This window comes from Dama dama, chromosome 30 (assembly GCF_033118175.1).
Source record: "Dama dama isolate Ldn47 chromosome 30, ASM3311817v1, whole genome shotgun sequence".
In the NCBI taxonomy this organism is placed as follows: domain Eukaryota; kingdom Metazoa; phylum Chordata; class Mammalia; order Artiodactyla; family Cervidae; genus Dama; species Dama dama.
In genome coordinates this window covers 15,350,109-15,369,961 of record NC_083710.1, presented here as the reverse complement: position 1 = coordinate 15,369,961, position 19,853 = coordinate 15,350,109, and the positions used below count along the sequence as shown (strand labels likewise).

Sequence of the window (19,853 nt, the reverse complement as noted above, 5' to 3'; positions counted from 1 at the left end):
GCATTTAGTCTGAATTCCAAACCCAAAGTTCGAAATCATAAAACCGAACGGAAGAGAATTAACAATTTCTAACTCCGTCCTCTGAAACAATGAACGGCCGACAAATCTCGCGATGCTATTGAAGCTACTACTACTCCCAATATGCAAAGCGGTTTCCCGGCCACAACCCGTGCCGCAGCAGGTGCCGCAGCCGGTGCCGCAGAGTCCGCGGGGTCCCGGCATGCCTCGAGGCGCGAAAGGCAACCTGGGAGCCGTAGTTCTCCAGGACGCCTAGTGGTGTTGCCAGCGCCGCGGTGGGGGATCTCTCGCTTCCAGCCAGTAGGTCCTCTGAGGGCGAGCTGAGGCGGAGAAAGGGCGTGGAACTGGAACCGGGTGAGTCGGACGCTGTCTACGCGATCGAGGGAGGCGGCACCGCGGCAGAGGGCTGACTTAAATAAATGGACCAGTGCTGCAGTCTCTCCGGAGACACCGCGGTCTGAGCGTCAGCGAGAAGGGGGTGAGAGGCGCCAGAGCCTGGTCCTTGCACCCGTTCTCGTCCTTCGCTCCCCGCCGCCCGCTCCACCATGCAGTCCCGGGAAGAAGCTTCGCGCTCTCGCCGCCTCATCAGTCCCCGCGGCGGGAAGCGCCCCAAAAGGGTTCACAAACCCACGGTTTCGGCTTTTTTCACGGGCCCGGAGGAGCTGAAGGACACGGGCCATTCTGCAGCCCTGCTGGCCCAGCTCAAGTCCTTCTACGACGCGCGGCTGCTCTGCGATGTGACCATCGAGGTGGTCACCCCCGGCAGCGGGCCCGGCACGGGTCGCCTCTTCCCTTGCAACCGTAACGTGCTGGCGGCCGCGTGTCCCTACTTCAAGAGCATGTTCACCGGCGGCATGTACGAGAGCCATCAGACGAACGTGACCATGCACGACGTGGACGCCGAGTCCTTCGAGGTGCTGGTCGATTACTGCTACACCGGTCGCGTGTCCCTGAGTGAATCGAACGTGGAGCGCCTTTATGCAGCCTCTGACATGCTGCAGCTGGAGTACGTGCGGGAAGCCTGTGCCTCCTTCCTAGCCCGCCGCCTTGATCTGGCCAACTGCACGGCTATCTTCAAGTTTGCTGATGCCTTCGGCCATCGCAAGCTGCGGTCACAGGCTCAGTCATTTATAGCCCACAACTTCAAGCAGCTCAGCCAGATGAGTCCAATTCGCGAAGAGTCCCTGGCCGATCTGACCCTGGCCCAGCTGCTGACCGTCCTGCGCCTGGACAGTCTCAACATCGAGCACGAGCAGACGGTATGTCACGTGGCGGTGCAGTGGTTGGAGGCGGCTCCCAAGGAGCGGGGTCCCAGCGCGGCAGAAGTCTTCAAGTGTGTGCGCTGGACCCACTTCTCTGACGAAGATCGGGGCTACCTGGAAGAGCTGCTGACCAACACCGTGGTGAAGAAGTACTGTCTGGACCTTGTTGAAGGGGCCCGGCAGATGCGGTATGGTGACACCTTGTGCAAGGCTCTGGTGCCCAAGCCGGAGAGCAGCGGCGGCAGCAGTGGCGGTGGCGTTGTTAGCTGCGTTGGTGGCGGCGGCGGCGGCGGTGGCGGCAGCAGCAGCAGCAGCGTCGTTAGCCTTGTTCTTAGCGGCGGCGGAAGCAGCAGCCCCGTTGTGCCGGTGGCTGATCATCTACCCCAGAGGCTGGGTGTGTGTGCCAAGAAGATGGTGATCTTCTTTGGCCATCCCCGAGATCCCTTCCTGTGTTGTGACCCATACTCGGGGGACATTTACAAAGTGCCATCACCTCTGACCTGCCTTGCTCACACTAGGACTGTGACCACCTTAGCTGTCTGTGTCTCTCCAGACCATGACATCTATCTGGCCGCCCAGCCCAGGAAGGACCTCTGGGTGTATAAACCAGCCCAGAATAGTTGGCAGCAACTTGCTGACCGCCTGCTCTGCCGGGAGGGCATGGATGTGGCATACCTCAATGGCTACATCTATATCCTGGGTGGGCGGGACCCCATTACCGGTATTAAACTGAAGGAGGTGGAGTGCTACAGTGTCCAGAGAAACCAGTGGGCGCTGGTGGCCCCGCTGCCCCATTCCTTTATTTCCTTTGACCTGATGGTCATTCAGAACTACCTGTATGCTCTCAACAGCAAGCGCATGTTCTGCTTTGATCCCAGCCACAATATGTGGCTGAAGTGCGTTTCTCTGAAGCGCAATGATTTTCAGGAAGCCTGTGTCTTCAATGATGAGATCTACTGCATCTGCGACATCCCTGTCATGAAGGTGTACAATCCAGTCAGAGGAGAGTGGAGGCAGATTAATAACATTCCTTTGGTGTCGGAGACTAACAACTACCGGATTATCAATCATGGCCAGAAACTGTTGCTGATCACCTCACGCACCCCGCAGTGGAAGAAGAACCGGGTGACTGTGTATGAATACGATATTAGGGGTGACCAGTGGATTAATATAGGTACCACATTAGGCCTCTTCCAGTTCGATTCTAACTTTTTTTGCCTCTCAGCTCGCGTTTATCCTTCCTGTCTTGAACCCGGTCAGAGTTTTCTCACTGAGGAGGAAGAAGTACCTAGTGAATCCAGCACTGAGTGGGATTTAGGTGGGTTCAGTGAGCTGGATTCTGAATCAGGGAGCTCAAGCTCTTTATCTGATGATGATTTGTGGGTTCAGGTAGCCCCTCAGTGAAATGCATAGGATCAGCAGAGTGTGTTACAGGTAAATTGAAACACAAGGATGTTTTTACTGCTTTGGAAAGTATCTTAAAGAGATACCCTTTCTCTTTGCTGGAAAAAAAAAAAAAAGTTGATTAATTTCAGGTTTGGCTTAGAAAGGGTATTGTTTGAAATACTAATATAATTTCACATTACAGAATTTAAACATCCTTAAAAGAAATCAGCCTATTTAATAATTTACTGTTCTAAAAGTCCAGTGTGGATTTGTTTGATATGTTTATGTTTGACAATATAAGTTAATTGTAATCAGTAGTCTTCTATGATTAATTCTTCTATGATTAAATCACATTGTCTTGTGCCACAAGTGTTTCAACTTGAATTTTAATTTCTATACTAAAAATCTGATTGGATAGGGATTATGAGGGTGGGAAAGCATATATTTTTCCTTCAGAGCAGTGTAGTAGATTTCCAAAACTTTAAACTAGTGGGTTTTTATAAAATGTGTTCTAACAAATGTAGTCTGCTAAGTTTTATTTCCGTGTTCTCTTTTTTGGGAAAAAAAATTATATATATGTTTAATGTGACTAAATGGTGGTTTCACTTGTGACAATGTATAGTATGGTCATGAACTCACCAAAAGTAAAAACAAAAAAAACATGATTCTGTTTGAACAGAAATTTCAGTTTAAATCTGTAATATAACATGTATTTGCAAATAGTGAGCAATTTTCCATCTAAAAAAAATTCCATTCTAATAGTGTCACCAATTATCTAAAAATCTTTAAAAAAAAAAAAAAAGCTAACTTGCTTTGTAGGTTCATATTTTAAATCTATACTTGACAAATATTTCATTGAATCAGAGGAATAATCCTTTTTTTCACTGGACATGATTGTGGAAATTTTTATCCATTGTCTTAAAAAGTTTATGTGATTCTTAAAATATTTTGGCTGTATAGTTTCGGTGCTTATCTTAGATTTGTCAACAAGGTGTGATTATTCTTTACTGTTTTGTGAGTAATATTGGTTTTGAAAGTATGTACCAGTTAAGAACAGTATTTTATTGAAATCAGTAGTTATTGTGTCTATCAACTCTCAAAATCAAGTGCCAGCAAAGAACTTTCAAACTTTAAGTCGTGTATAGAATTGTTTTGTGTAGCACTGAAAAATTCTGTCAGTTTTGTAAGTCGCTAAATGTTATTATCAGCTTAAAGGTATTTTTCTATTAAAAGTTTACAGTTAAATAACATAAGTGGATGATAGCATTTGGGGCCAGTAGTGAAAGTATATTTCGTCTAAAATATTTCTCTATGCAGTGGTGTACAAGGCTATTTTATTATGGTATTTGTACCTGTCCTGTGTTTCTCTATGAACCCTGCTCCAGTCTTTGTTTCTGTCAACATATGTAAGGGAAAGAAAGTCCAGAAATAGAGAATAAATGGCACAAAACTTACACTGTTAAATACAAGAAAAAGTAAGTGCTTACCTCTTGAGGTTTTATTGGATATAATTGTCATGATACATATACATGATAAGTGGCAAATGCTTATGATGTATAACTTTTTCTACACACAGTCAGAATTTCCTCTCTGAATCTTCATTCAGTGACATGCTAATTCCTCTTCTGTTTTTTCTCCAGTGACAGAATGCTAACAGTTCTTACATCCTGGCAGAGAGTACAGAGGAATGCCATCTTTCTGGTAGGGACTGAAATTTTTTTATTGAAATACCATAGGATGAAAACAGAGAAAGGCATAAAAGGTATTTTTGTTTTTTACAAGTTGTTCTTAGACATTTTAATGGGCTGTTTGAAGATTCTACATGGCATTCCTGTTCAACATTTTTAGTGAAGTTCAACACTTGTCCAACCAGTATGTGTTCCTTCAGAAGGACAAACGTGCTTTTGGTTGCCTTCAGAAGGGCAAACCTGCTTTGAGTTGCTTAAGGCTAAATTTTGTTTCATTTGACATCAGGGTTTTTCTGGACACCATCCTTAACACAAAGCTGTTCTCCATAGGATTATTTTTTGGCCAACTTTTTCTTCGCCAGTTACTTCTTGTTGATAGCTTTTCCTTTTATCAGGTCGAAATAGAATAGTGATGATCTCAACCAGGTCTTAATTCTGCAGAATTAACATATGCAACTGATTGATAAAAAACATATTTTCCCCTTGTCATTTTCAACCTTTGATTTAAAGCCTAAGCTAAATAGTGATATCTTGGTTTACAAACAGGTTTTCCTGGGAAGAACTTTGGTTTTGTGCTATATTTGTGAACTAGAGAATAGTTGTTAATCATTATTTTATGGATAAGTGATTTGTATGTGATTAGTTACAAATAAAACATACTAGAATCCAGGCTTTTCTGACTTTTCAATTCATTGTTTTCTGCTAAATGTATAAAACCCTTACTTGTACAGTGAATGGGAACTAGCAGTGTTGAAATCTCTTCTTAACAGGAAAGTACCTTTGTCCCTGTTTTCCAATTAATCAGCACATCTTTTAGTAAATATGTTTATAGGCCTGCTCTTTGTAAGCTTCAGAATGACCTTAATTATCTTTTGTATCTATCCCTGTAGGCTGAAAAGCTTTGTCAAAGGACCCAAATTTTTTCAAGTTCTTTTAAGTTCAAACGATAAGTGGCATTTGGATTTCCAAAAGGATAAAGTAGAAGTATTTGTCCCTGATCTTGTTGAGAATCTGGGGAGCACTTTTGATCTACTTCTAAGAAAAAGGCCGATGTCATAACATCCCTGAAATCATACAAGTATGATGACTTCTGGAGCTCATCAGACCTAAGATAAGAGCACTCATGACAATCTCTCCTCCCCATACTTGCGTAAAAGCTTTAACCCTGTTCGTCATTTTAACTGAATTTAAATAAACATTTATTATTACAAATACGATAAAGCCGGGAAGTATTAGGAGCCAGCTTTGGTTATAGAAAATATGACCATCAGTAGAAACTTGAAAGGATCAATGTCATTTTTACAACCAACTAGAGGGTTCAATATATACAAGCCAATTGTTTGGGGTTTTTTTTAAATAATAGAAAACAAAAGACACTATTCCCAGAAGTTGCCAAACCTCTAGAATACCATGGAGGCAGTAGGTTTGTGCAAAATAGGAGCAAGGACCCCTCTCTTTTACTCTGAGCCATTGTCACTCACCTATTTCATCAAACTTCCATTCCATCAAACATTTTTAACTTTGAGGACTCAACATGGGACAAGGCAAAGGAGAGGGGGAGGTGACAGATACTGTTGTATAACATTTCATCCATATCTGAGACATTTTGTCCTGAAACAGCCTCATCTGTGGGAGTTGCTTGTCTCTAATGGAGTCACTGTTTTTCATTGTCACTTGTAAATCTAAAATTGATGCACAGAATCTCCGTATCAAGAATATTCTTTTGGGTAGACCATTAATTGTGGGGGAACGGTTTAAAAGGACTTTGTAATTGTCAGGCAAAGTACGTCTTCCAAAACAGGTGTGTTTATGCCTTGAAGAAAGAGAAGAGCCAGAACTCTTCAATTGCATAGATCATGTTAAGAAAAGAGAATTTTTTTTTTATATTGTGACTGAAAAATTCAGCCATGGCACTTGGTTCAGGTACAGCTTGCTCCAGAGTCTCAATATCTTCAGGGCTTTCACTATACAAAGAATGTGTCACGGGGTAATGTTTTCCCTTGCTTTCTGCATTGGTTAGAATATATTGGTAATAGATACCCATAATTGTATAAATATGAAGTTTCTCCTATGAAAGTCCAATCTGTTATTTTGTCTAGAAAGTTGACTGAGACCCAGGCTTTTCTGTTTTCTTGTTCTGCTACCCTTAGGGTGTTGTTCTAACCCACATGGTCCAAGCTGGTTCACCCTTGTGTCCACATTCCAGCCATTAAAAGGAGAGGAAAGGGGAGGGGAGGGCATGACCCTTCCGTGTGAGGGAGGTTATGAACATTGCTTCAGTCACATGACATTGGCCAGATCTTAACTACAGAGATGTATGGAGCAGCAGGAGGGCCTTGGAGAGGTAGTCTTTGTTTTGGGTCAGCGTGTATCTAGTTAAACTTCAAAGGTTCCTTCCTATGGAATGGGGGGAAAGGCTGTTAGGTTAAACAACAATGTTATACCACCTGTCAGGCCAGGTTCTGTCACATGGCAGCCAGGACGATCATACCATCCCAGGAGTTACTGCCATCAGTACAACGTGAACTAGACCTCCCACCCCAGAAACACTCAGAGAGCTCCCTGGGCTCTTGCTGCTACTCTGTGCAGAAAAGGCGAGGGTGCCTCATCTTGTTCTAATTAAGAAAAGCCTCCTAGACTCAGTGTGTGCTGGTACCCTAGATCCTGAGCTAAAGTCTAGTATTCATTGTAACAGGGAATGTTCCAGCTTCCTAAAAGAGAAGAAAAGAATACCGGGAAAATGGCTCTGAATAATCAATGGCAGTATTACTTCTATTAAAATGTGAAGTATCAGACTTCTGTGGTGGTTCAGTGGTTAAGAATCCACATGCCAATGCTGGGGACATGCGTTCAATCTCTGGTCCAGGAAGATTCCACATGCCTCGGGGCAATTAAACCTGTGCTCTGCAACAAGAGAAGCCACTGCAAGGAGAAGCCTTCATTCACCACAGCTAGAGAAAGCCCTTGCGCAGCAATGAAGACCCAGTGCACCCCAAAATAAAAAACATAAAAATGTAAAAAATAAAATGTGGAATATCAATTATACAGTAATGATGAAAATGGAATATTTCTTAGAGCAAAATGAGCTGTTTAGCAACATTCTGGCATTTTCTGTGCTGGGATCATCTTTGCAGTGCTGTGCTTCTCCCCCTCTGTTGAAGCTCAGACCAATTAGCCACAGTAGTCTATTTAAAACTTAGTGTCTTGCTGAACTTCTTACTGACTTCATGTTAATCACAGTTCATGCAATATATACGTATAGTGTTATGTTTTGTGTTTGTGAAAACTTCAAAATAACTGCCAGAGAACATTTTGAATAATTGCGTCCATCAAGTATGTAACTGATCATCATAATTTTCATTACAAATATCCATACTTATTTTCAAAACACCCTCAAACAGCCCTTATTTTCATATGTAACCCTAATCCCCACCAGCGAGAAGAGTAAGCAATACTTCTGTGAGTAGTTGGATTTCATTAGTACACTGTTGCTATTGTTCAGTAGCTAAGCCGTGCCTGACTCTTTGTGACCCCGTGGCACACCAGGCCTTCCTGTCCCTCACCATCTCCCGGAGTTCATGTCCATTGAATCAGTGATGCCATCAACCATCTCATCCTCTGCCACCCTCTTCTCCTTTTGCCTTCAGTCTTTCCCAGCATCAGGGTCTTTTCCAGTGAGTCGACTACTATGATCTTAATTTCTTTAATGTTAGGTTTTAAGCCAGCTTTTGCATCTCCTCTTTCACTCTCATTAAGAGTTTCTTTAGTTCCTCTTTGCTTTCTGCCATCAGAGTGATTACATTAGTACATTAATGAAGACTATAAGACCCCATTCTCTATTTAATTTCTTGTCTAAACACAAGATTTTTGATGTATGCTGTGACTGGGCTCTTCATGTTTTGCGCTAGCTACTGCTTGGTGAAGGACAGGGAAGCCTGGCCTGCTGCCGTCCACGGGGTGGTAAAGAGTCGGACACGACTGAGCAACTGAAGAACAGCGACACTGCTTGTTTAGTATCACAGGTTCACTACTTTCTTGTGTGGCCTTACATGCTGTCATTATTCCGCGTATTGATTTGCTTGCTCTTTGTTACATGGCTTGTGCACTAAAATGTGCACTCTTCTTAGAGAAACCACGTCTGATTTTTCCACGGCTCCTAAGCCAGCGCCAGGTACATCGTCAGCATCCAGTGGCTGTTTGTTGAACAAAGAAATAAATGTATTTTGTGCTTGTTTGCATTTATATAAGAAACACTCGCATTCAGAGCTCTCATCTTTTTGTCAATTTTCCAGCTATGAAGGAGAGCTATTATTAAACTCTTTTGTCTGGTTGCCATAGCAACCCACTGGCCTCCAGAGCTACAGGTTATTTCTGATGGGCATATTCTCCTAGACAACCAAATACGCAGCATTTTCAATTATGGAATAATGATGCTATTATAAATCACATTTCTGACACTATATATTTCTCTGTCTTTTATGAAGATGGCAGAGAATTAGAACGGAAACAAATCTGTTCAGATCAACAAAGGCTAGGGGAAATAAAGCGGTATGACTCATATCTCTTCTCTCAACCTTTTCATATTTCCTCCAAGTTCCCCACCTTTCCATAAGCACTTGTGAATTCATTTGGGTTTTCTAACCAAGTTGTTAAGGAAGTTTGGAAAGTTAATTGCTACAAGACAGACTGTAAAAAATCTCTGTTGCAGCTTAAATACTTTCTCATTTTCTCTAGCTTGTTTGTCTTTTTTTGCCTATGCTGAACCTTGCCGGATCTTACTTCCCAACCAGGAATTAAATCTGTGTCCCAGTCCTTGCTTGCTTCTTAAATGTCATGTTAAATTTAGTGAATAATAGGTTTGCAAAAGTTGATATTTGCTCTGAAATGTTTCAAAATCAGGCTTTTTCCCAACCCTGTTCTTTCCACTCACATTTTAGTGACAAGAACTGAGAAAAGTTTCATTAAACTGGGTTAGTCATCATAGAAAAACTCAGCAATGAAACAGGATTTTTCCAGCCCATTCAATGAGCCATGAATGTAGTTTCTAATGTAGTTTCTAATCTATTTTCTTCTTTTATTGGCTGCTCAGCTTGTGGGACTTCCCTGGTGGCTCAGAGGTAAAAGTGTCTGCCTCCAGTGCGGGAGACCTGGGTTCAATCCCTGGGTTGGGAAGATCCCCTGGAGAAGGAAATGGTAACCCACTCCTGTATTCTTGCCTGGAGAATCCCATGGACAGAGGAGCCTGGTAGGCTACAGTCCACGGGGTCGCAAAGAGTCGGACATGACTGAGCAACTTCACTTTCACTTTTCTTTCAGCTTGTGGGATCTTAGTTCCCTAACCAGGGATCGAACCTGGGTCCTTGGTAATGAGAACTCAGAGTCCAAACCACTAGACTGCCAGGGAATTCCCAGCAGAGTTGTTTTCTAATGGTGGATACCTTAAGGGGATTTTACGTGTATGTTATGCTCTGTTTTCTCGTGGGTTCTGGCCACATGTTGTAGGAAGAGTCAGGCACCACCTAGTTCCAGGCAGATCCTATAATACTTCACTTCCTCTGTGCAGGGCTAATGCCTCCTTCCTCTGTGCAAGTTTAATGTTTTTCCCATAACACAGCTGTAATACTCACCAGTAAACAGTCCCATAACTTTATGTAAAAGAAGTGATATTGCATTTAACTTACTTATTGGGCTTTGACTTTATAAAAATGTAAGACTTTAGTACGTTCAACCATCTTCAACAAAGAGTATACAATGGAGATACTGTCAGGAGGATAAAGAGAAAGATGTGGGGTGATATCAAGTGTAATGTCAAGATTGCAGGTTTTGGTAGCTGAACAGCCAGGGTATTTTGATTTACATATTTTTAAGAACTTTATTTTAGTCTTCTAGAAATTTCCAGGCATTGTTATTATTTTCAGGAAGCTTTGAATCCTACCAAACATGATCTCAGATATCAAAACTTTGAGACAGATGAGCCCAGATATCTGCCTATTGTAAAAATTGAAAATGGCCCAGTGGAAGGGAAGGTTTTATCAGGGGAGGATCAGATGTCCAGCCACACAGATCTTGCAGCAATTTTTGATGAAATCACTTTTTCCCAAGTCTAGTTCTCTTCCCTAGAAGTTAGGATATTCAGTAATTGCTGTACCTTGATTTGATTGGATTTGGGTGCTGAATCAGATTAACCAGGCTGTCAAGAAGCAAATATAGAAAATCATTTGTATATGTATATATAATTTTAATATATGTAAAATAAATATATAAAAATAATATATAATAATACATATAGAGAGAGTATATAAAAGTCATGGATACATTAACTTGCAGTTAGAAAATAGAGCTTTTGCATTTAGGTGGCAGCCCCCACTGCCCAATTCCTCCCTAGGGAGTGAAGAGTTTGGATGAAGTATCAAGTGCCCCAGGTTTGAAGGATGCCACCCAAGAGCCTACATCCCAAATCACATAGCTTGGGGAGACTTGGGGAGCCAGCCAGCCAGCCTTGTCATCTGCAAGTCCTCCAGGACCACATTAAACAGAGTAGCAATTTCAAATGGGCATTCAAGTACTTCCATGGCTAGTCACCTCCCAAGGTCAGCACTGGGGAAACAGGCAAAAACACCCCTCCTCTAGTTTCTCCTTGAAAGGCACTTGACTGCATACTTTCCCAGCTACTGCCTGAAGGTCCGGCTTCTAATTGGCCTTTGTGTGGGTGCTGTCTGGGATTCTCCCAGGAGCCCCCCAGCACTCCCCCTGCGTGTTCTCTAAAGCTTGCTCCAATGATGAAAACCAAGTCTCCAACTTCTCTGTGGAAGGCGCTTGTCTACACGTGCGGCACCCGAACTATCTTTGTGCCACCTGACAGACTAGCTCCCACATCGCCACCTTGCTCTGGGAGCCAACAGCACCCAGCTTTCACAACTACCCTGGGGCCACGTGACGCTAAGGGGCAGTTTGACACAAAAATGTCAGCCGGCTCAACACAGAGGGAACTGACAAGAATGCGAGGCTCTCAGCTTCTTCCTAGAAGGTGTTCGCATATGTTTTCAGCTTCTGCCCAAGGATTGGGCAACATCTGGGAGTTGACGGCCATATAATTAGTCACTGTCTGAGGGACTGAACGGTCCTGTGGCGACTTCTTGTGTCTTCTTCCTGTAGCTCACCCCGGCCGTGAAGCCAAGTCTCCAGCTTCTCAACGTGTCTAGCACGCCATCTTCTGTGGCTGCAAGCTGAAGGACTGGCTGCTAAGTCTCCTAGCTCTGGGAGCTGATGGGATTCAGCGGTTAGTCCCCTGGGACCACAGGGGACAGAATTTTCTATGGGTGCACAGGTGTTTCTGGCAGGGATTCCCTCTGGCTCAGCACAGAGCAAGCAGGCTGAAATACCCAGCTCTTGGTCTCCCTTTGATCGGGTCTACATACACTGTATACCTAACATCCTGACCTTCCCTGTTGCTGCCTAAAGGTCAGGCTTCCAATTAGCCTGCACTGGGGACTTGAAGGGACAAATATTTAATACAGTCCTCTGGGAGCCTGAATGTGCATGTGGGTATTTCCGATGCCTTTGGTGCAGTATCTCATCTTGGCACATCCTAATCTGGAAGCCACCAAAAACAAACATTGACTTAGATAAGCACAAAAGTTGGGGAGGTGACCAGGTGCTCAAGTCATGCTGACTGACAAGATTTTATCTTGAACACATGGCCACCCCTTCACGGCTGGGGAAGGGGGAATCCCCTGGTGGGCTAGTGTTTAGGGCTTTGAGTTTCCACTGCTGGGGGCCCAGGTTCGATCCCTAGTTGGGGAATTAGGATCCTACAAGCTAAGTAGCAAAAGAAAAAAAAAAAAAGACTGGGATAGGTGACTGTTTTATCTCACGAACAGAAACCAACACAGAGAGTCAAGAAAACTAAGAAACAAAGGAATATGTTCCAAACAAAAGAAGATGAAAGCCCAGGAAAAGACCTTAATGAAGTGAAGATAAATGATTTATGCTCATTTATTAAGATAAATGATAAAATGCTCAAAATAATGGTCATAAAATATGCTCACAAGGTCAGGAGAAGAATGTGTGAATAAAGAATGCATGAATTTCATCAAAGAGATAGAAAACATGAGATACTACCTTATCTTCGTTATATTTTAATTAACTATTTTAAATAAATTGATTTTATATGTGATCTTAAATATTTTCATAGTTTTATTGAGATAAAATTCATATACCATATAATTCCCTTACTTGTAGCATATAATTTAATAGTTTTTGTATACTCAGGGTTGTGCAGCCATCATTACAATTAAAACTTTTTCCCTTCACTCTAAAATAGAAACCCTGTATCCATTAGCAGTCATTTCCCATTTTCCCTCAGCTTCTCCCCCTTCTCCAAGACCTAGACAACCAGTAGTCTACTTTCTAAATCCGTATGAAATAGAGACACAGACACGGAGAACAGGTATGTGGACACAGTGGTTGGGAGGATGCGGGTGGCGAAGAACTGGGAGTTTGGAATGGACACACACACACTCTGTGTGTGTGCTCAGTTGCACAGTCACATCCTACTCTTTGTCATGGACTATAACCCACCAGGCTCCTCTGTCCATGGAGTCTTCCAGGCGAGAACACTGGAGCAGGTTGCCATGTACTACTCCAGGGGGCCTTCCTGAGGGGGATTGCGCCCTTGTCTCCTGCGTTGCGGGTGGATTCTTTACCACCACGCCCCTGGGAAGGCCGAGTGGGGATCTGCAGTACTGCACAGGGGACGCAGCCCGGCGCTCGGTGATGGCCTAGAAGGGTGGGGGGAGGCTCGGGGGAAGAGGATATATGCACCCTTACAGCTGGTTCACTGACTTAATGGACATGAGTTTGAGCAAACTCTGGGAGGAAGTAAAGGACAGGGGAGCCTGGCATGCTGCAGCCCATGGGGTCGCAGAGTCGGACATGACTTAGCAACTGAACAACAACAGCAACCATATCTTATTATACATTCTCATTTGATGGACATTAGGGCTTTTCCCACTTTTTGGCTATTATGACTCATGCTGCTATGAATATTCACATACAATTTTTTGTGTGGATGTATACCTTCAGTTCTCTTAGGCATATATATTTAACTTTCTGAGAAACTGCCAAACTTTTTCAAAGCTGCTGCACCATTTTGCAATTTCATCAGCAATGTAAGAAGGTTCCGGTTTCTCCACATTAACAACTGTTATTTATCTGTCTTTTTTATTATAGCCATCCTAGGATGTATGAAGAACATTCTCATTGTGGTTTTGATTTACCTGGTATCAAATGGCTAAAGACATTGAGCATTTTTCCATGTGCTTCTTGACCAATTGTATTTCTTATTTAGAGAAATATCTTCTCAGGTCCATTGTTCATTGTTCAATTGGATTTTCTTTTTATTAAGTTGTAAGAGTTAAGCCCACCTGGGCTTCCCAGGTGACACTAGTGGTAAAGAGCCCGCCTGCCAATTCAGGACACGTAAGAGATGCGGGCTCCATCCCTCAGTTGGGAAGATCCTTGGAGGAAGGCATGGCAACCCACTCCAGTATTCTTGCCTGGAGAATCCCATGGACAGAGGAGCCTGGAGGGTTGCAGTCTGTGGTATCTCGAAGAGTTGCACATGACTGAGCGACTAAGCACCCAGAAGAGTTCTTTGTATATTCTGGATACTACTGCCTTATCAGATGTGTGATTTGCAAATATTTTATTGCATTCTATATGTTATATAGGCTGTTGTGTCCTCCCCAAAATTCATATGTTGAAGCCCTAATTCCCCAGGACCTCATTTTGTGTCTGTATTTGGGGATAGGGCATTAATGGAGGTAATTAAGTTAAAAATGAGAGCACCCATAGGATGGACCCTAATCCAATCTGGCTGGTGTCTTTATAAAAAGAAATTATGACACATATAAAAATACAAGGGATGTGTGTGCACAGAGGAAAGTCCACGTGAGGATATATTGCAACAGTGGCCATCTGCAAGCCAAGGAGAGAGACCTCAGTAGAAACCAAACTTGCTGGCCCTTGGGCTTCTAGCCTCCCAGATTGTGAGAAAAAACATTTCTGTTGTCTCAGCTATCCTGGCTATTTTGCATATTTTCAGCTATGGTATTTTGCTATGGCAGCCTTACAAAGTAATATATATATTTTGATATTGAAAGTTATGACTGTCTCAAATACTTAAAAATGTGAAAATAGCTTGGGAACCAGGTAGTGGGTAGAGGTTGGAAGACTTTTGAGTTCATGTTAGAGAAAGCCTAGGTTGCCTCGAGAAAACTATAGGTAGAAATATGGATGTTAAAGGTGCTTCTGATGAGATTAATGCAGAAAACTCAGCCTCTGTGTTCTAGTGCTGAATGGAATCTTGGAGTCAGAGTTTTGGGTGTAGTAGAAAAGAATAGCTTTATTGCTTTGCCAGAGAAAGGGGTACACAGCAGGTTCCTGTCCCTGAAAATTGAAAACCGTGTGTTCCCACCTGGGAGAGTTTGGTGAGAAGTTTTATAGCAAAGGTTCAAGGGTGGGGTTGCTGATAAGATTAGGATGTGTGCAGGGCCAGTACTCCTTTAATCTGGTCTCAGGTAATCTGAGGTAATCTGAGTTTCTCTGGTTCCTTTAATCTGGCCTCAGGTGGTCTTCTTTGGAATGAAGAATGCTGACATGTTAGGCATGCGTGCTAAATTGCTTCAATTGCGTCAGTCATGTGGACTGTAGCCTGCCAGGCTCCTCTGTCCATGGGATTTTCCAGGCAAGAACACTGGAGTGGGTTGCCAGTTCCTCCTCCAGAGGATCTTCCTGATCCAGGGATTGAACGCTCATCTCTTTTGCCTCCTACATTGGCAGGTAGGTTTTTTTTTTTTTTTTTTTTTTTTTACCACTAGCACCACCTGGGAAGCCCATCCATTTGTTGAGGGGTTCTATGAAAGGTTTAAAGATGTTGTTATGTGTATCCCTTGCGGTGGAACCAGGATCCTGCCCCAAGGCTGCACTGTTGATTCTTGGCTCTTCTTCCCGGGTCTCTGCATCCCCTCCTTTCCCTGATTAGCAGCTGTTTGAACCTGCCCTTTGGGACTGAGGGAAGGTCATGGCAGCTGGAGTCTATTCCCAACAAACAAGGATCCCCACAGGGTCCTACTGGGTTTTGAGACCTCAGAGGAAAATAAGTGTTAGTCGCTCAGTGGTGTCTGACTCTTCGCAACTTCATGGACTGTAACCTGCCAGACTCCTCTGTCAATGGAATTCTCTAAGCAAGAATACTGGAGTGGGTAGCCAATCCCTTCTCCAGGGGATCTTCCCAACCCAGGGATCAAAGCCACGTCTCCTGCATTGCAGACTGATTCTTTGCCCACTGAGCCACCTGGGAAGCCCCAGATGGAAATAAGGAACATGTTATTGGACATTGGAAGAAGGGTAATCCTTTTATAAAAGGGCAGTGAATTTAGCTGAATCATGTTAACGTGTTCTGTGGATGGTAGAAACATAAGGGATGAACTTCGAAGTTCAGCTGAGGACATTTCTAAGCAACGGGTTCAAGGTGCGACTCAATTTTCCCTTGTTGCTTGTAGTAAAATGTGAGAGGAGAGAAATTGAAGAAGGATATGTTAAGCAAAAAGGAACCAGAAAGTGAAAAGATCTGGAAAGTTCTCAGCCTATTCTTTTTGCAAAAACATGAAGAGGAACATTCCAGAGATAACATCAAGGGTACAACCAAACAATCCCTTGATGAAGAGATGGCAGATGTCAGTTCTGGATTCAGTCAGCCTCGTCCTCAGAGTCCAGGAAAGGGACACAGTGGAGGGAGGCTATTGAACTTCTGAGATTCTCAGAAGGGAAAAGTGAAAGTGAAGTCGCTCATTCGTGTCCGACTCTTTGCGACCCCATGGACTGCAGCACGCCAGGCTTCCCCATCCATCATCAACTCCCGGAGCTTACTCAAACTCATATCCATTGAGTCTGTGATGCCATCCAACCATCTCAACCTCTCTTGTCCCCTTCTTCTCCTGCCTTCAATCTTTCCCAGCATCAGGGCCTTTTCCAATGAGTCAGTTCTTTGCGTCAGGTGGCCAAAACACTCAGAATGATAGAATTAGAAATTACCCTAAAAATTGACCATCCAGTTTTTTCTGTTTCATTTCCACGGCGTTCCTGATAGATGGTCATTCATATTTTGCTTGAATACCACCAGTGACAGGGAATCCATTATTTTGAAGGAGGCTCCTTTTTTTTTTGCTGCACCAGATGGTTTGTGGGATCTTAGTTTCCCAACCAGTCATGGAATTTGGGACCCCTGCAAGTGGGAGCTGGAATCCCAACCATTGTACAACTAGGGAATTCCCAGAGAGTTCATTATTTCACTCTTCTAAATTTGTGTCTCCTTGCTTGGATTAAGAAAAAAAAAGGAAAAAAACCCACAAGATTTTCTAAGTTGAGGAAGAAGATGGAGTCTAGGATTTAGGATACCACTAGACGCACCACCCATCCACTCACCTTTTTACTATTTGTTTTATGTGAGGAATACTGTCATCTGCTGAAAATGGTGTAGATTATTAGCCATACCATTGACTGGAAAAATCAGGTCAGCAAAGATTTCATAAAATGATTGCATCTGATAGTGCTTTTCAATTTTGAGACCTCCTGTGTCATTATTTTAAACAACCCAGCGATTATAAGCCATAATGTGAGTAAGTAGATGATGATCCCGGTAGGCCACATGTGATAATTCAGCCTTATGGGTAAATCACCTGTGAAGCGCAGGAGCCCATAGGAAAGTAAACATATTGTACTTTTCACTGAAGCAAATATTGTTGTATCAAAACAAATCAGAAAAATTAAGAGTACTATATAATTTTAAATTTATTTTTTCATGCTATACTTGAGGAAAGATGGATTCAATTCCAGGAGAAGGAAGAGGTCTCATGAGGGTTTTCTAGTTTTAGAAATAGACTATGTGTGGAACTCTATTCAGTACTCTGTAATGACCTATATGGGAATAGAACCTAGAAAAAGAGTGCATATTATGTGTATATGTAACTGACTCACTTTGTTGTACATCTGAAACTAACACAACATTGTAAATCAGCTATGTGTGTGTGTGTGTGTCTGTGTCTGTGTGTGTGTGTGCGCGTGCTCAGTCACATCCAACTCTCTGTGACCCCATGGACTGCAGCCCTCAGGTTCCTCTGTCCATGGGATTCTGCAGGCAAGAATACTGGAGTGGGTTGCCATTTCCTTCTCCAGGGTATCTTCTCAACCCAGGAATTGAACCCGCATCTCCTGAGTCTCTTGCATTGGCAGGTTGATTCTTATCACTGAGCCACCTGGGAAACCTATATCTAATAAAAAAAATTTTTTTTTAAATAAAAGAAATAGATTCTTCTTGGAGTAACAAGTTATATCTTAAATTTTGGGCAAAATTAAAATTCTTTATATGTATATTAAGGAGATATTCAAAGACAATAAAATTTAACCACTCAAAGCAAAACATTTATGCATTTTTTAGTCTATTCTTGATTGGTCATTTGCTTGCTAAATTTGAAGATCATTTCCTTTTTGACTCATATATGTGTTTTGATGCTTATTCCAGTTTGGATTACTTTCATTTTGGCACACTTCCTTCCAGCCTTCTATTGAAGATGTTCTTTTACATGGATTTTATAGATCATCCTATAGACATGATTTTGTATGATTTTGCCGTACTATCTTATTTCACAGAAGTTCTCCCAACACATTTGTACATGTGTGCAAACTAATATGATAAAGAAGCTATATATACAAAGATGCTTATTACAGTATTTTTAAATACCTTATTGCTGTTCAGTTGCTAAGTTCTGTCCAGCTCTTTGTGACCCCATGGACTGCAGCATGCCAGGCTTCCCTGTCCTTCATTATCTCCAAGAGTTTGCTCAAACTCATGTCCACTGAGTCAGTGATGCCATCCAACAATCTCATCCTCTGTCGTTCCTTTCTCCTCCTGTCCTCACTTTCCCAGCATCAGAGTTTTTTCCAGTGAGTTGGCTCTTCGCATCAGAAGGCCAAAGTATTGTAGCTTCATAGCATCATATTTAAAAACTCATTAATGTTCATTAACAAGCATTCAGATCCTAAACATATAAATAAAAATTCAGTAAACAGATATTTATACTACAGAATCTTGTGCAGCCATTGAAAAGAATGAGGTGGATCTGTGTGTCTTGATGTGGAAAGTTGTTACCGTAGACTTTGTTGTTATTTGGACTGTGTGACACCTGAAACCCCTTCCTGTTTGGATAGCCTGAGATTGTGAAGTCTCCAAGGGACCAGGTTTTTTCTACAAAAGTGAAAAAGTTTGAGGGCAGATACTTTCTCAGACTCCTGGCAGAGAGAGCTTGTAGGCAAAATTCATGAGCATGTACAGTCTTTTATAGGACTCTGAGTCTCAAGAAGTGACAGAGAAGCAGGGTGTTTAGAACTCTTTCTGGCCATGGCAGCGGTAGTGGGAAGAACGTCGATGTTCTCGGCTGGAGAGTAGCAGCATGTTAACAAGACCTTTTAATGGGACTTTTCACTTTCAAAATTTGTATTACACATTTCTGATAAGGGTGGACATTGGGATTATACTAAGTGAATATGTCAGACAGAGAAAGACAAATACCACTTACACATGAAATTTAAAAAATAAATGAACAAAGCCAAACATAAATACAGATAACAGATTGGTAGTTACCAGAGGGGAAGAGGTTGCGGGAGAGGGCAATATGGGTGAAGGAGATCATTTATATGGTGACAGGTGGTAACTAGACTCATTGTGGTGATAGTGTACACAAGTGTCGAATTATGGTAAAAAATCTGCCTGCCATGCAGGAGATCCAGGTTCAATCCCTGGGTCAGGAGGATCCCCTGGAGAAGGGAATGACTACCCACTCCAGTATTACTGCCTGGAGAATCCCATGCGCAGAAGAGCCTGCTGGGCTACAGTCCATAGGGTTCCAAAGAGCTGGACACCACTGAGTGACTAACACAATTTCCACACACATGAAACCAGTATATTATATACCAATTTTACCTCAATTAAAAAAAAAATCGTTAAAAAACAAAAACATCTGGCATCATGTTTAGTTGGTTCAGAATTCAACGAGTACATAGGAAAAGTACCCCCGCCCCACTGCCTGTTTCCTCCAGTCCTTCTTATCCCTGTTCCCTAAACACCTAGTTTTCTTTTCTTTTTTTTTTTTCTAAAGCAGTCACTTAAAAAAATTCTATCTATTTATTTTTGGCTGTGCTGGGTCTTTGTTGCTGTTTTGACTTTTTTCTAGTTGTTGAAAGCAGGGGCTACTTAGAGAGTGGTGCAGGGGCTTCTCTTTGCAGTGGTTTCTCTTGTTGCAGAGCATGGGCAATAGGCAATGGGCAATAGGCTTGCAGGCTTCGGTAGTAGCAGCATGTGAGCTCAGTAGCAGCACAGGCTCAGTAGTTGTATCGCATGAACTTAGTTGCTCCGCAGCATGTGGGGTCTTCCCAGACCAGG

At 42.7% G+C, this 19,853-nt stretch overlaps 1 protein-coding gene across 1 annotated transcript; it reads left to right on the top strand.

The window, feature by feature from the left end:
• The first annotated feature begins 276 nt into the window (after positions 1-276).
• Positions 277-5,024, top strand: KBTBD6 (kelch repeat and BTB domain containing 6). The gene has a single exon (XM_061133128.1). The coding sequence runs from the start codon at positions 564-566 to the stop codon at positions 2,682-2,684; it is 2,121 nt and encodes a 706-aa protein (XP_060989111.1). The 5' UTR covers positions 277-563; the 3' UTR covers positions 2,685-5,024.
• Positions 5,025-19,853: the final 14,829 nt, after the last annotated feature.